The sequence below is a fragment of the Falco cherrug genome, chromosome Z, assembly GCF_023634085.1.
Source record: "Falco cherrug isolate bFalChe1 chromosome Z, bFalChe1.pri, whole genome shotgun sequence".
Classification (NCBI taxonomy): Eukaryota; Metazoa; Chordata; class Aves; order Falconiformes; family Falconidae; genus Falco; species Falco cherrug.
Genome location: NC_073720.1, coordinates 54,607,256 through 54,622,182, shown reverse-complemented (window position 1 = coordinate 54,622,182; position 14,927 = coordinate 54,607,256). Strand labels below are relative to the sequence as shown.

General features: G+C 38.3%; 1 protein-coding gene across 2 annotated transcripts in view; it reads right to left on the bottom strand.

The window, feature by feature from the left end:
- Positions 1-14,927, bottom strand: part of GAK (cyclin G associated kinase) — a 77,123-nt gene that overhangs the window by 50,613 nt on the left and 11,583 nt on the right. For both annotated transcript variants that reach the window (XM_055698856.1, XM_055698857.1), the window contains exons 3-9: positions 13,815-13,874; positions 10,810-10,924; positions 10,228-10,370; positions 7,737-7,862; positions 6,524-6,613; positions 1,727-1,862; positions 498-610 (exon numbers count right to left, since the gene is read on the bottom strand). In XM_055698856.1, coding sequence (XP_055554831.1) covers positions 498-610; positions 1,727-1,862; positions 6,524-6,613; positions 7,737-7,862; positions 10,228-10,370; positions 10,810-10,924; positions 13,815-13,874 — 783 coding nt within the window. The remainder of the gene's footprint in view (positions 1-497; positions 611-1,726; positions 1,863-6,523; positions 6,614-7,736; positions 7,863-10,227; positions 10,371-10,809; positions 10,925-13,814; positions 13,875-14,927) is intronic.

Below are 14,927 nucleotides of genomic sequence, written 5' to 3'. Positions count from 1 at the left end.
ACTTCTTGGTGAGAACAAGCAAGCTGAACCTCAGCAGAAACCAGGAAGTTAAGAAACACTAATTGATTAACTTGCAGTGTTGTGCAAATTAAATATCGAACAGAAGACACCTAAGTGGGTTTCGAGTTCCTATAGGCATGGTCTTCATATACTAGATTTTTCTGTGGAAGTTCATTATGATTGAATGCAGCGTGTCACACAGAACTTGCACATCCAAGAATGACCCAGTATATGAGAAGTTTTTCAACAAGAAGTAAGAACAACTAGTTTCCTTTGATGTCATGCAAGCTCTGTGCTTTAAAAGGCATATTTTCAAAGATCCTACAAGTGATACAGATCAATTCACAGTTGAATTTCAAAACAAATGAGTGTGAAGTTTACAGAAGACTAAGGAACAGGGGATCTGCTCTGACATCTGTTACTAAACTCACACTCACTAGATAAGAGAGGAGAGAAAGGAGGCCTAATCAATAATACTCCTTATAAGACATCTTTACCTCTGTGATGGGGGATTTAGGATTCACATTCCTAGCTGCTGCAATCTCCTGCAGTTGATTCACAAGTTCAGTGATTGACAGTCTCTCCTCTGGGTTCACCTTTAAAGTGGATCCTAAAAAAGGAGATTCAGACAATGTAACAGAAACCCTTCAGAACTTTTCTCCCAGTACATAATAATTTCTTCAATGCACTCCAGTGCAATAAGCAATCAAACACATGAACAGAGTGGAGGAACTGCTACATCTATATCAAAGTATCATTGCCATAACAGGTATCCATGAAAAAACACCATTTAGTGTAGAAGAATGGCTGCAGAAGCGTGGCCTTAGAATCTCTGAAGATCTGCACAATCCAGGCCTGGTATTAGAACAGGCCTGTAATCAGAATTGTACTGAAGTTGCTGTGCTGAAGATAACAAGAAAGGTGGCCTGGAGCTGTTCTTGAATCCTGAGACTAAGTTATGTTGTGCCAACAGGCCGTGGCTGTAACAAGCTACAGCTGCTGGGAAAGCAGGTGCAGGGCCAAGAAAGATGGGGACCAGTATGGGAAAATAGGGAGTAACAAACTACAAGGCTGAAGCACAGCAACACAATTACCTACATGGATAGAATGCTTATTTTAGTCATGATAACGTGCACGTTTAGAGACTACTAACCAATTATATTTCTGCTTTACGAATATGCATGTGTATCAGTTCTATATAAGTAGTGCTAGAAACTAATAAAGTTGAGCAAGATGCATAACTCATATTGAGCGTCTTCTTGACTCCGGTGAACCCTTCTTCCAACAGTTTAGGACTCAGAGTATTTCTAGCAATATACTTTAGGATCAGTCAATGAACAACCTCAAAAGTAACTTTATATCCAATACTGTTGGAGCTGGAGACATATTTCTGGCACTGTAATTAAATTTTCCAGTTATCTATTTGAAATTTAAAGAAAATAGTTTTAAAGCAAATTCAAGGAAACTATATCAAAACACGAGTTGCTCCTACGGACTAATTCAGATCCTAATCAAGACAAGCAACAGCACTAAAACAACCAAAAGTTTCACTTACAATTCCCAGATTTATAGATAATGGATTAAAATTTTTAATAGAACAAGAGGTTGTTGAAGTTAACCTTTTTCACTATAACATGTCAATAACATTTAAGTATCAATAACACAACATTGTCAATAATGAGATCTATGCATAAAGATATCAAATTAAATAAGACTGTAAACTTACGAATGAGATCATGAAACACAGAATAGCGGGTGTCATTTTGTGGGAAGACATATTTCCCATTCACTATGCGAAGCTTCGCTCCATCTTCGAATGGATGTTGCCTAAAGCACAGCAAGTACAGGATACAGCCCAGAGCCTACACAGAGATAAAGGTAGAAACATTTCATAGAATCATGAAATTATTTAGGCTGGAAAAAAAACCTTAAGATAGAGTCCAACTATTAACTGCCAAGTCCATCACTAAACCAGGTCCCTAAATGCAACATCTACACGTATCTTAATACCTCAAAGGATGGAGACTCAGCACTTCCCTGGGCAGCCTGTTCCAATGCTATCGTAATAACCAATTTCAATTTCCCCTGGCACAACCTGAGGCTGTTTCCTTCTGTCCTGTTGCTTGTTACCTGGGAGAAGATACCTACCCCACTTGGCTACAACTGCCTGAAAGGCAGCTGTAGAGAGCAACAAGGTCTCCCCTCCATCTCCTTTCCTCCAGACTACACAACCCCAAGGATTAAGAAACACCTTATCCTGTACCTCTCTACACCTTATGTTGTGCCCCATGACAGATAGCATCGTGGTCCTACAGGAAGCTGGTAGGTCTCCACAGCCATGGACAAAAGGAGCTCTGCAGCATCCACCTTCTTTCTGTGAAACTTATCACAGAATGAACAAAGTTTATAAATGTAAATTTTCTGATTCATGAACCCACTGGCTCGTTCTTCTTCTTGTTTGTGCTGTGTTTAATTCAGGCAATGATATTTAAAGCAGAATTTTAGACTATGAAATTGATTAAGCTTCCTAATACTGTCTGCAAATCACAGTTTTCCATCAACTGCTGATTCATGCAACTCTATGTATATTCCCAGTGCTTTAGAGATCAGCTTCGTAGGCTTTTAGAAATAATTAGCATTGATGTTTCTCTGAGGACAGAACACTTAGTGAAACATTCATTTGTTTGGCATGTCAATTAGAGAACTCCAAGCAGCAGTACTGCTACTAAATAGGTTTGTGGGGTTTTCAGGTTCAGGGATTCTCCTATTCCTGCCTCTAAAAATCCATTTTATGAATTTCTCAGTATAGAAAAAATTACTAGTCTTACAACACTGAACATGTTCAAGACCAGGATTTTTCTTACAAAAAGTCTCAGAAGTTTTATTTCATATCTTCATCCTGTGCTTCAAGAAGACTAATATTATTTGTGGGGACAGAATTTGGTCTTTTGTGTTTCTAACTCAGATGCATTCTGCTATGCAATCCACCAACTAAGTAAACATTTCAGTATAAATCAGTTTAAGTGACACTAGGGTGACAACATCATCTCTAAAAGACTTGCTTTCGTAAAGATTTGAAGAAAATAAGCCTGAACTGACAGCCCCTTTATTCCCTACAGTCAGAAGGCTATTCAATTCTTGTACAAAATTTAAGATCATTTTCAGACAAGTTCATACAAGCCTCAAAAATCACAGAACTGGGACTACCACTTTCTGGGAGCTCTGAAATTCCTTGGTATGCCCAAACCCAAGACCTGTGCAACCTGACAAGGGAACAGCCACCAAAGCTAGAAGTCAGTTTGAACTCTAATCTGTGAATAGTCCAGGTGTTACAGATTAATTCGGATAATCTCATCTGTTACTTCAGCAAAAGTTTATATATATATTTTTAATATAAATTAACATATGAAATATACTGGCAGAGATATACTATTGTAGTAAAACCATCTCCATCTGACCTGTAAAAGTTTAACAATAAAGCATCCAATACCTCCAAGAAAATGTTTGCACAACAGAATAGAAAATTCCTCCTCAAAGTTTATGCTGAACCCTGTCTTAGTTGCTTGACCATATGGGCTTCTACAGCACCCACAAATAAAAAAAGCCAGTGACTATGTTAGTTAAGCAATCTGCTCACTGTCTCCAGTCCTCTACATGGACCACCTCCAACTGTCCTTGGCTGTCAATTGATCCCAAGAACAGTTTCAAAGATTTGAATGTTATTAAAGTCTCAAAGGTTTAAGATTTAGTTACTCCAGAACACTTACCAAGTCTCTCAATCCAAGGCCAGAAATAAACTGTATATATTAATTCTGTATTATTGTATAGCAAGTATATTTTGTCAGTCTGTTGACAAAAAGCTCTCCGTAGCGTATACACTGAGGCATCATATAGTCCACATTAATTAAAATCCAGCAGGGGAGTACAGGAAATACCACCTCCTCTGTTACAGAAATGCCTGTTTACAAGCATGTAAAGCAGATCATAATTTAGTTGGGAGGAATGAAACTACTCCCTGCGCACCATGCACATCAGAAGACAGCAGCCACAGAGGAAAGCACAAGGGCAATCAGCTGAGCACACAGAAAGTGAAAAGACCACTTAGATTTTATCTTTAGTTTAATTGCTAGAGAATGTTTTTCATTCCATCAGCTTTATCTGTAATTTAGGACTGTAACAGTGATACATTTAGAATATTTTAAACACCAGTTTCGATTCCATGTGGCTAAAAGGCAATTCCAGTTGCAGCAAGGCAATTTCTCAAAGCCAACATCATGCACATAGCCTCAGCACCAATACACTTAAGAGAAGAGCCCATTATCTGTAGATGTTGCTCAAAAGCTGCATCTATACATCTACTGTAGTCCATCTACAGAAGCTACCTGGATCAGTCTGACACTCGCGTGCCAGCACGTAGAAAAGCAGCATGACAGAGTGACCAAACATAACTAGGAATTACTTTTTGACCTGCTGCTGGGCCTTCATGAGCAGCTAATTTAACCTTTCCTTAAGGGGACAGTGGGGTTGGGGGTGTGTGTGTGGTTCTAGTAATGTTTGGCCTTGGCAGGGGTGCTTGAAACAAATCAAAATTCTGTTATTTTTCCACTGACCAGCTTCAGGCAATAATGAGCACACTTCAAATGATGAGAAATTCTACAATATAGCTGCAGGATGACACACAGGTTTTACAGCAAAGTACTTTCTGCATAGAATTAAACTACATGAAATCTAAAGAGATCATTCGGCTCCTGCAGAATTGAAACCTGCAAGGTGACTCACACTGATCAGAACAATTTTTTACCAGATATTGATAAGGATAACCTAACTTTGAAATTAACACACGCTGAAATTATTCCAAAGCACAAATTTCTGAAAAAGCAAAGAAGTGCAAGAGTGGGAGTACACAAAAGGCCTTTCAAGCCAAAAGACAATGTCAATGAAGAAGAATCTTCATGCCAAGGTAAAGCCTGTCATTTTAGTGAAATTCAGTTGAATTTCAGTTCCACAGAACTTCAGAAACCACATTAATTTGGAAAAAATGGAACTAAAGTTATTTGAGTTTAGTGTTTATTTTCTGAAGATCTCTAGACTTAGGTAGGAAATGTACAGAAAGCAGCTGGCCGAGCCTAAGGACCTCTGCTCTTACAACCACTATCTAACCACATTCCCACTGTGGCATCTATGTGGTTGATAACTAACGTTTCATCTATGCCACTGTTCTAAGAAAGGTATTTCTATCTCCTTTATGCTTTCAAGCCCACACAGTAGCAAGCACACAGGCCTTACAACCATGAGTGTTACTCACCCTATCTGCTCTCTTCTTGAAAACTACTTTGTTTATCCTAATCACAAACCACACAACCAGTGATGCTTCCTGAGACAGCGCCATATTCTATTGCCAAATACTTTGCATGTTTTCACTGAACCCAGAGTGCAAAGGAAAAAACACAGAACAACATGTTCCAATAAAGGCATGGTAAATGGAACAGCTCTTCCAAAGATACAGCAGGAGACAACCACTACGTTAATTCTAATGGATACAGAGTCCTTTAAACAAAAAATAAACTGCAAACTGCCCTTCCAAGTGTGGTTTTTGTTAAGTGCATTTGTAGCATTGTGTTTAACTGGGTGTAATATTGGCTCAGACTGCCAGCATTTAACACATGCAAAGCAGCCAAATGGACAGAAAAATGTATTTTTCCTGGTGCTTCTTCACATATCAGAAGAAAACCGCTAACAGCTTTTGTAGTGGAATAAGAGTTTCCACAACATCTTGTAACTAAACTGAAGTTCTGCGATTCCTAACAAAAACTTTTAAAGCACCAGTATTTGTCTTTTGACACACTCCCAATGCAGACAACAGCTGAACATCCTGACACCTGCCTGTATGAAAAATATGCAATAAACAAAGTCCCTAACCACAAAGTCACTGGGCAGTACCTCTGTACTATTACAGTGTTACACAACTGGAAAAAGGTACAATTGAGGATTTAAATATTTGCCTTTAATTCTAGCTACAGATTTTTTAGTGAATGTTAACAGCTTATCATGCTCCCTACACAAAGCATGAATGATTTCTGCATCATTCTCATCCTTCCTACCTGTCAGTATTTTATCTAGATTCAGTACCTAGACATAACCATTCTGAACCCAGCAACAGGCTGTCTCACTCATGGCAGCACATGAAAAGCAAGAATCTGAATCTAAGGACTGTAAGTATTCTGGCTCTATGGCAGCAAGTTCCAACTAGGCAACAGCTCTACTGAATGTCAAATTTGTTGAGCAATGTCTCTCATAGTGGAAGTCAAGCTAAATCTGAGAGAAAATCTCAAATATGACATCTCGTTCTTTTAATACTTAGATACACCGTTCATACTATTCAAGTTTTATTTTGACATGATAGTCTATTCTATGTTTATTAAGGTGCTTTTATTTATTTAATAAGCAAATTAACATGAAGATGGCAAAACCAGTTTCACTATGACATAAGCAGCTATGATACAGCAAGAGAAAAATTTCTTACCCAAATGTCCTGTTTTTCACCAATTGGAAAATTTGAATACAAGTCTATCATTTCTGGTGTCCTGTACATCGGCGTTGTATTCCTTGTGATCTGCAGAAAACAGAATTGCTTGAAACCAATTTGCATAATAAGTTCTAACTGCATTCAACCACGGAAACAGTCTTAACTTTGAAAATTGATTACAGAAATACTTGTCAAGGCAGAAGCCATCAATTGAATCCTGGAAAAGTCACAATAGCTTTGATTTAGAGGCCAGATAAAGAAGTTAGTACTCAAATAACACTGTGATATTCAAGAGTCCTTCCAAAGTGTAAAGCACAAAGTAAAATGACAGTTCTTCATGAAGGAAAAAAAGCAGTATGAATATAAAGAACATAAATCAACAATAAAACAAGAAGTGAATTCATGCTCCAGTGTGTATTTCCCACTTCCTCATCACATTTAATGACAGTGCAGACACATCCAAAGAGTTAAGCCATGCTCTCAAGCATCCTTGAAGAGACCTTTTCTACCATTTTCTGGCATAGATTATACAAGACAGTGGTACAACACCATCATTTCTTCTCCAGAAACTGTTGGATTGCTCTCTAAGGATGCTGGATTCAAAAACAAGCAGAGTTTACAAAGACTTATGATATCACAAGTTGCACACAATTTGAAGTGACTGTATTTTGCTACACTTGAAAGTCTGAATCCAGTTGATGTAATACATGAGATTTACCAGCATTACTCTCAACTCTAAGAACAAATGCACTTTGCAATATTACACTGCGTGCCTGACACCACCACTGTAGTCCTAAAGGCACTGCAATACTGCATATTCAAATCCTGCTGAGCAGACTCGCCACCTCTTTATATATCATTAAACTGAGAAAAACAGATGAGAATGTGAGAATCACTTCGGCATAACCAATTTTTGACTTCCTGTTAAGAATGCAATCAGAATAAACTCTAGTAAACCCTTCTGCTTTCACACGAGATTGCAGAATGGACACTGCTCAAGTTGAAGCAGTGTTTGTATATGCAGCTACAGAACACAAGCTGTGATAGTCTCCAGTCAGTGTTTAAACTCTGGCAACACAAATACAAAACCAAAACTTTATGAATGGAAACAATCTTCGGTTGCCTTTGAAGTCCCATGAATCTGTATCAGATTAAGAGCAACAGTTAAATGAATCCACTGTTGATATTAATTACATAAAAACAGTCTCACCTCTTCTTCAACCAGCGCTCTCTTTTGTGCAGACCAGTTGTAGTCAGGATAGTAAGCTATAGTTGTAGCACTACCGAAGTCACAAAGTTTAATTGTTCCTTGGTTACTAATAAGCAAGTTTTCCACCTTCAAAAAGAGGTAGAACAACAAATTAAAGATGCCTTTATTTTTATTTTTCTACACTAACACACATGCTTTTAAACACCAACTCACTTGTGCATATATATAAAAAAAATATACTCACTTTAGCCCAGAGAGTTTTCAGACTGTGCTGTAGATTTACATGGTAGCAATACAGCCAGTTTTTTTAAAAGCAGCACCAAAGCCACTATGAGCAGAAAATAAACCCCAGGGAAAAAAAATCGTTTTGTTAGTGCCTAAGAGGCCAGTTTTTCAGAGGACCACTTCTAGAAGCAGTGTCTTGGGATCCAAATATTTTCATGCATAAAAACTGAACACTGTTAGCTTAATTGCAGTGGATTGGATGTTAGGACTGCTGCAGACATAGAACAGGAAGGTACTAGTAGAGAGGTAGGCTGCTGGGCGACACCCAGAAAGATATAGCTGTGACCCTGTGCAGAGATAGAAACCAGCGATTTGAGGACCATATGCTGCCAGAATTTTTTCTACTTCATAAAATCCAGCCTTCCTGGATTGCTAAATGGAATGCAGAAGAAACTTAAAGGGAGGGTAAAAGTAGGCAGAAGTATTGTGGAGTCATAACCACCAAAGGGCTGAAAAAAATTTGTACCTCTGGATAAAATCAGGAAAATATGTAGAAGTTAAGAGGCGTATCAGTAACATTGCAACACCACACAGAGAGCTAAGTTTGTCTTCCCTCTGAAACCACAACTTCTCTGGACTCCCTTCTGTAAAACCTGTTTTCAGAACATCCTATTAGCCTCCCCAAAAACTACACTAGCATCTCAGGTCTTGTTGCAGGTTGGCTCAAAACTCTGACCTACAGTTTTTTATGCTGCTGACCTTAGTTCAACCTTCTAGAAAGCATAGCAAAGTTAAGTGATCCCTGTTTGGCTCCTGGTTGTAGTAAGGTCTCTGCCTGTTGCAGAACAACTATCATTTGATCTTGCTTTGCAGCCTCTTTAACATGAAACCAACATGCAATCAAATTCCTGCCTTTTCCCGTATTTTATTTCTGCCAGGAACTTGCATTACTTGACAAGAAAAAAATGAATTACAGCATCAGTTCAATTTCTGTGGAGCTGGCTATGTAAGAAATTGTGTATTTATTTGCAAATAGCTTTCCACCCTGTTTTCAGAGAAGAGATGCATCTTTTCTATGAGCTTTTCTAGGGGCTAGGGTACATGAATTTCAGTGAAGAATAAAAGATTTTATTTTAGAAAGTAATGCCAAGTTCTATCCCAGCTGGGTTAAAATTTCTTTGACATGACCTTGAAGCCTGCTCAATGGTACTGAGGGGAAAAAAGTGCATCATAATCGAAATTATTTTTATATTAAGAGGCTATACTAGTGCCTAACACGAAAGCTTTCAACAGGCTTGAAAACACTTAGCACGTATTTACTTTTAAAAAGCGGCTTGGTTTTCTTCTCCCCAAAGTAATCTAATACATACTTAAGAAGAAACAAGTTTTCCTTTCTTTTTATATTCAGCTGATATCACATCAAGCAGCTGACATGTAAACTTCAGACACTGTTTCAGGAATAAAAATCTTCTCTTATTTTGTTTATATTTACAGAGACCAACTCCTTCCACTACGTTCAAACGTATATGTAGTACAGCAGAGACTCACTGATGATTAGAGCTCCTTTCTCTAAAGGGCAGCATACATGTAAAGGTGAACTCCCTGCCTTCAAAATACAAAATTCAAAGACAGATAGAAGTCCTTCCAAATCTCCAGAGTTTCTAAGGGAACACCACCTTCTACAGCATAACCCCAGAGCAATCTTGGTAAAGGCAACAGAATGAAAATTAAGAAACAAAATAGATCGTGAATTATGCCTACCAAACTTTAAAATTCAAGTTAAAAACAAACCATAAAATGCAATGCAAGTTGTTAGTTCTAAAACTAAGAGCTTACTACACATTCTTAAAGACTATGTAATCTTTCACAGAGAATGTTATTTCTTTCCTCCTTCAAATCTTTACCTCTTCTATTTAGCAATGTTCTCACCTCTAAACTGCAACTCACAAGTTCTAACTGGTTATTTTATCAAAAGTCAACTACTTAAAGACTAACTCAACCAGCTAACCATGATATACTACTTTTCTGTCAGCATGTTCAGAGAGAGTACAAGTAGCACTAACCACAAGGAAAAGACATGAAAAGATGCAAGTATTGCAGTGAGGAAATTCAAGTGAGTGACATCCAAGTGGTCCTGGCAAGGCAATACACACAAGCACTATGCTCAAGGGTGTCCACTCTATTCGATCAAGTCTTAACACCGATTCAGCCAAACATACTCTCTGCTGTTTAAAAATTCAGCCTTTATTTAAACGTTGTAACATACCTTTAAATCTCTATGGATAATAGGAGGCTTCTGTTTATGCATATGCTGCACTGCTCTGCAGGTCTGATAGAAGATCTTCAAAACTGTGTCACAGGAAATAGCTCCTTTGGACTCTACTTTCTTTAAGAATTCCACCAGCTGTCCTGCAGGAAATCAAAGAAGTTCACATAAGCACACACAGTACACCACAAATTCTGAAAACTTGGCATGAATAGACAAACACTTCTTGTCAAGGAAGATTTACAGTTTCAAGTTGTAATATTAGATGAATATTCTGAAAATGGCAAATTCACACCAACTGCAATGCCATAGGAAAAGGTGCTCTAAGGAAGTATTCTTTCCCTTCCTTCCTCTGTCTAGTCTCAAACACTAAGAACTTGATGATCACCTCATATTTAAGATGAGGTTGAACTGTAGTCTTAAAAGAACATGATCCTTTATCTTATGAAGGATGCGGCTGAACTCCAGCTCACGAACTGAACTATGCTATCTTTAAGAGGATTTCAAAGCTTCTAAGCTGTGAAGAAACCTGGGCAAAACAGCTGTCAGAAACAACATGCACTCTGGGAAAAGAAAGTTTACCTTTACACAGCTCTGTAAGCAGAAGAAACTCTCCCTGTCCTGTATCAGATTCTTCTTTTCCAATAGATGCAGCAGAACAGAACTGGACAATGTTGGGGTGACCGGAAAGTTTTTTCTGGAGATAACACGTTCAAGGAAGACAACTGCCAAGTTTATTGATACTACTGTATAAAGCAGTTCACAGCCAAGTCATTTGAAATGTTAGCTTAAAACCACAGAAAACATCACAGCTGCAATTAAAATGCTAAGTAGAACAGAAAAATCCATGCCTCAGCTGAAAAAAAAAATACTTCAGGGGAAGACACTGAAGGTAATGTAATAAAAACATAACATAAAACATTAAAAAAAATCCTTGTGATTAAGGTTCTCTAAGAAAACTGGACTTCAGTAACTAACAGGCCTAGTTACTTCTTTTTCTCTTTTGACAATGACTGCAAGGTATTAGGTACAAGTACAAGAGAGATTTTTAATTGTCAGGTGCTTCTTTAGTTGGCTGATCAAGAAAGGGCTGTTATATCAACACCTGTCTTTACAAAGCAAGTATTTAACCAAAACAAAGTTCAAAACAAATGAAAGCTCTAAAGGACCCAGGATCTTATCCTCCCATCATTAGTAATAATTCTGTACACTAAAACCTTAGCCATGCTTCACTTCCAGTTCAAAAATTCAAGGTATCCTTTTTTAAATATGTAAAGGGGAGTAAAATGTGAGTGATCTCAGACCCTGCCAGTGGAAGTAACACTACAACATGCCCCTGTGTTGTCCCTGGTATGCACCACCTCAGCCATATGCTGAGACTCATGCCTATGAGGAAAACACACAGTATTTACAAGATGCATTCACCAAGTTTGGAGAGAAAAAAGTGAAGACACAGTAAGTCAAGCAAAGCTATACAAAAAGGGCAAGCTGGATCCACCAAATTAGAATGACTCCAATGTACTACTTTTATCTTACGCATTTCTTCACAACCTTTTACTCCAAGCTGCAGGAATTAATTTCATTTCAAAATTATATCTTGGAAAGTCAGCAACAGTTAACTCTCGTTCATGTCACACATATGCCTTAATGAGCCTGAGCTGTGGAAAACATCCAAAGAATATTCAGGTTCCCTACTGCTGGCAAGATACAGCGTAGCTAGAAAATATACAGTGCTATGGTAGTCTGTTCTTTGCAAGTGTACCTCTAGCGAACAGTATTTAGTGTTAAGATTTTGCCAAGCATTTCACTAATCATAGGAAGAGATGTTTGAGTGGCTTAATTTAGTATCAGTGGGCTTGCCTAGTAACTTAAAATGAAGCTGAATACTAAAGAGTAGAAAATAACAGCACACCACAGCTACTCACTGACTCTTGAAATAAACTGAGGGTCAGAGTAGATGCTGTGGAGCAAATACTGAATTTTCTGAAGCCAGGGATTAAAACACTCTGAGATTGCTTTATACCCGCAAGATTACATTATACCCTACCATCTAATGTCACTGAAGACAAAAAGGACAGCAACAACACTGAAAAACATCTGCTTCTTGTTTCTGATGCTGAAGTGCTGAGGCCTGAGCAACAGGCCCTGAGCTAAAGTTGGCCTCTACATGAACCTGCCAAACAAACTTTTTATATATATATATATATATACATATATATATATATATAATTTTTGGTATCCTATCATTAGCAAAATATGCTTAGTGAAAGATGTAGCTTCAATAAAATGTAATCATTAGTGAAGATACAGTGCATCCCTCCTTGCTTAGAGGCAGGGGGACAAGGCTGTGAAACCAATGGTTGGCCTTGTTTGGAAACTGGTGGTTAAAATCCAGTAGACAAAGGAAACTCCCTTGGTTCCCCCCTGAGCCCTGGCCAGGCTTGGGTGGGATCTGAGGGGAGTAAAGCCAGGTGTTTCCACATTTGATATTAAGTGAGCTTGTTTATTCAACAGTATAAAACAGGGGCCCTCACACTTTTTAACCAGGGGGCCGGCGCGGATGCAGTGTCAGGCAGCCATCTGCGGCTGCTTGGTTCCCCCCCCCCCAACCCCTGGCGGGGGGTCTGTAAATACCGGGGGCCAGATTGAGGACCCTGGGGGGCCGTATCCAGCCTGCGGGCCGTAGTTTGAGGGCCCCTGGTATAAAAGCTGGGCCCTCCTGCAGTGACTTTGGAGACATCACCTATGAGGGGATGCCCTGTGTAGGACTTCCCCATTGCTGGGTCAGGCTTTCTAAATTGTCCCTGCAACAGGGGCTCCCCAGTGACTGCAGATCTGGCTGATGGTAACGTATTAGGGCAATGGATGATGTATCTTTCTTGCTCACTATAGCTAATCTTGAGTCATAATAACTAGGTGCATTGCCTTGCTTATCTGTTTTATTGCTTGAATCAGGGTATCATAGGCTAATCCATTTGTATGTGCATACTGCCTTATTTTCTGTATTAATTTGAAATGAACAGTAAATCAAGGTTATCTTCTCTATTGGTGTCTGTATGCTATCTATTGACCCCATCAACTGGTAAAACAGATGCACGTATCCTACTGTAATTTCTTCCTTAATATTCAGTATTACTTTTTAAAGCCAGATGTACCTGAGGCAGAAATTAAGAAACATTGTGAGTAAAAGAAGTTCTGAATAGTCAAAAAGGCAATAAATCCAGTGCACGTGAGGGAAGTGTACTTAAGATCCAAGTATCATCTGAATGGTCAAAAGGTCTGTTTACCACAGTCAGAGGACTGCAAGAAAGCCCAAATACGAATTTCACTTCTGGCTAGATAAAGTCTACACTAGCTACAGAAGTTTTCTGCACACATTGAATTCCTGCAATTTTTTAACAACTTGCTGGATGTTGGTGTCAGATTCAGGACAAACCAGGAACCTAGACTTTCCTCAGAATGTCAGTCCTCTTAAGCATTGTAGGGCATAGAAAGAACTGAATCTATAGAGCAGTCCTCTATTTCCCAGAAACATTTGATAGCAGGCAATTAAATCAAAACTTTAAGATATGTTCCAGAAAAGATACCATAAAACAAACTTCCTGAATGATGGCTTTGTTCTTTTCTTCTTCATTGGACAACAACCGCTGTCAAAAAAGAAGAGTAATTGAGAAGATACAGTTATTAAAACTTAGAGAAAAACAGTTCATTGATTTTTTTTTTTCCAGACCACAAAAGATAAGCTACAGTCAAAAAACTAAGGAAGTGTGATGGGACAGTAAACAAAGTGGGCTTGTTGTACATTTGGACATACTGCCATAAACATACCACCCAGTTCTGCAGGTACCTGTACTATTCAGGTTTAGTGATAACTGAGCAATTGTAAACTTTGACACTCAAAAAGTAACTGCTCTGACAGCTCTGTGATGTGTAAAACACTAAAGTTTGAGCACTGTGCACTGACAAAGAAAAATTAATCTTCTGCCTCAAGTCTTTAGACAGAACTTTCAACCTCCTCTAACCAAAACTTCTCCAAATTAGGCAGCCCAATTTTTTTCAACAGTACTCAAGTAATCATCAGCAAAATCAACCATAACTATTTCCAATATCTACTTGGATTTAGACTAGAATCAATCTGAGCATTTGCTACAAAAGTACCAGTTTTACAAAACACAGAATGTACAGTAATTGTTCACCTTCCATCTATTATTTTTAACTAGGGCTACTTCTAGATGACATTTTGAACATACATACTATATGGATTTGGTCACATTTTGTTACTGTAGGATGCGGTATGAAAAGTAAAAAAACAGACTAAGTAATTACTGGTCGTGTAATGCCAACTTACCTCTCCCAACTCTCATACTACTACCCTTTCCACTTTCTCTCAAGATAGGTACAGGCACAGGATATCCCCACCCCAAAAATGAAGCCATTTTGTGGTAAAAACAAGTGACATGATATTTTTTTGCAGCAAAATATGACCAAGTAAGTTACTTCACTTTATTGTCCTTTACTTCAGTTTTTCAGCTGTTACATGATTATTATAAGCTTTCAGAAAACAAGAATCCAGTGGCGTGTCTCTGAAAAGTGCCAGGATTAACATTTGATGAACGAGTCAAGAGTGTGGAAACTTACTGTGTAAGTACAAAGGTAGGCTAACCAGCAGCCTAAATCTGCTTCTGAGGAGTGAAAATATT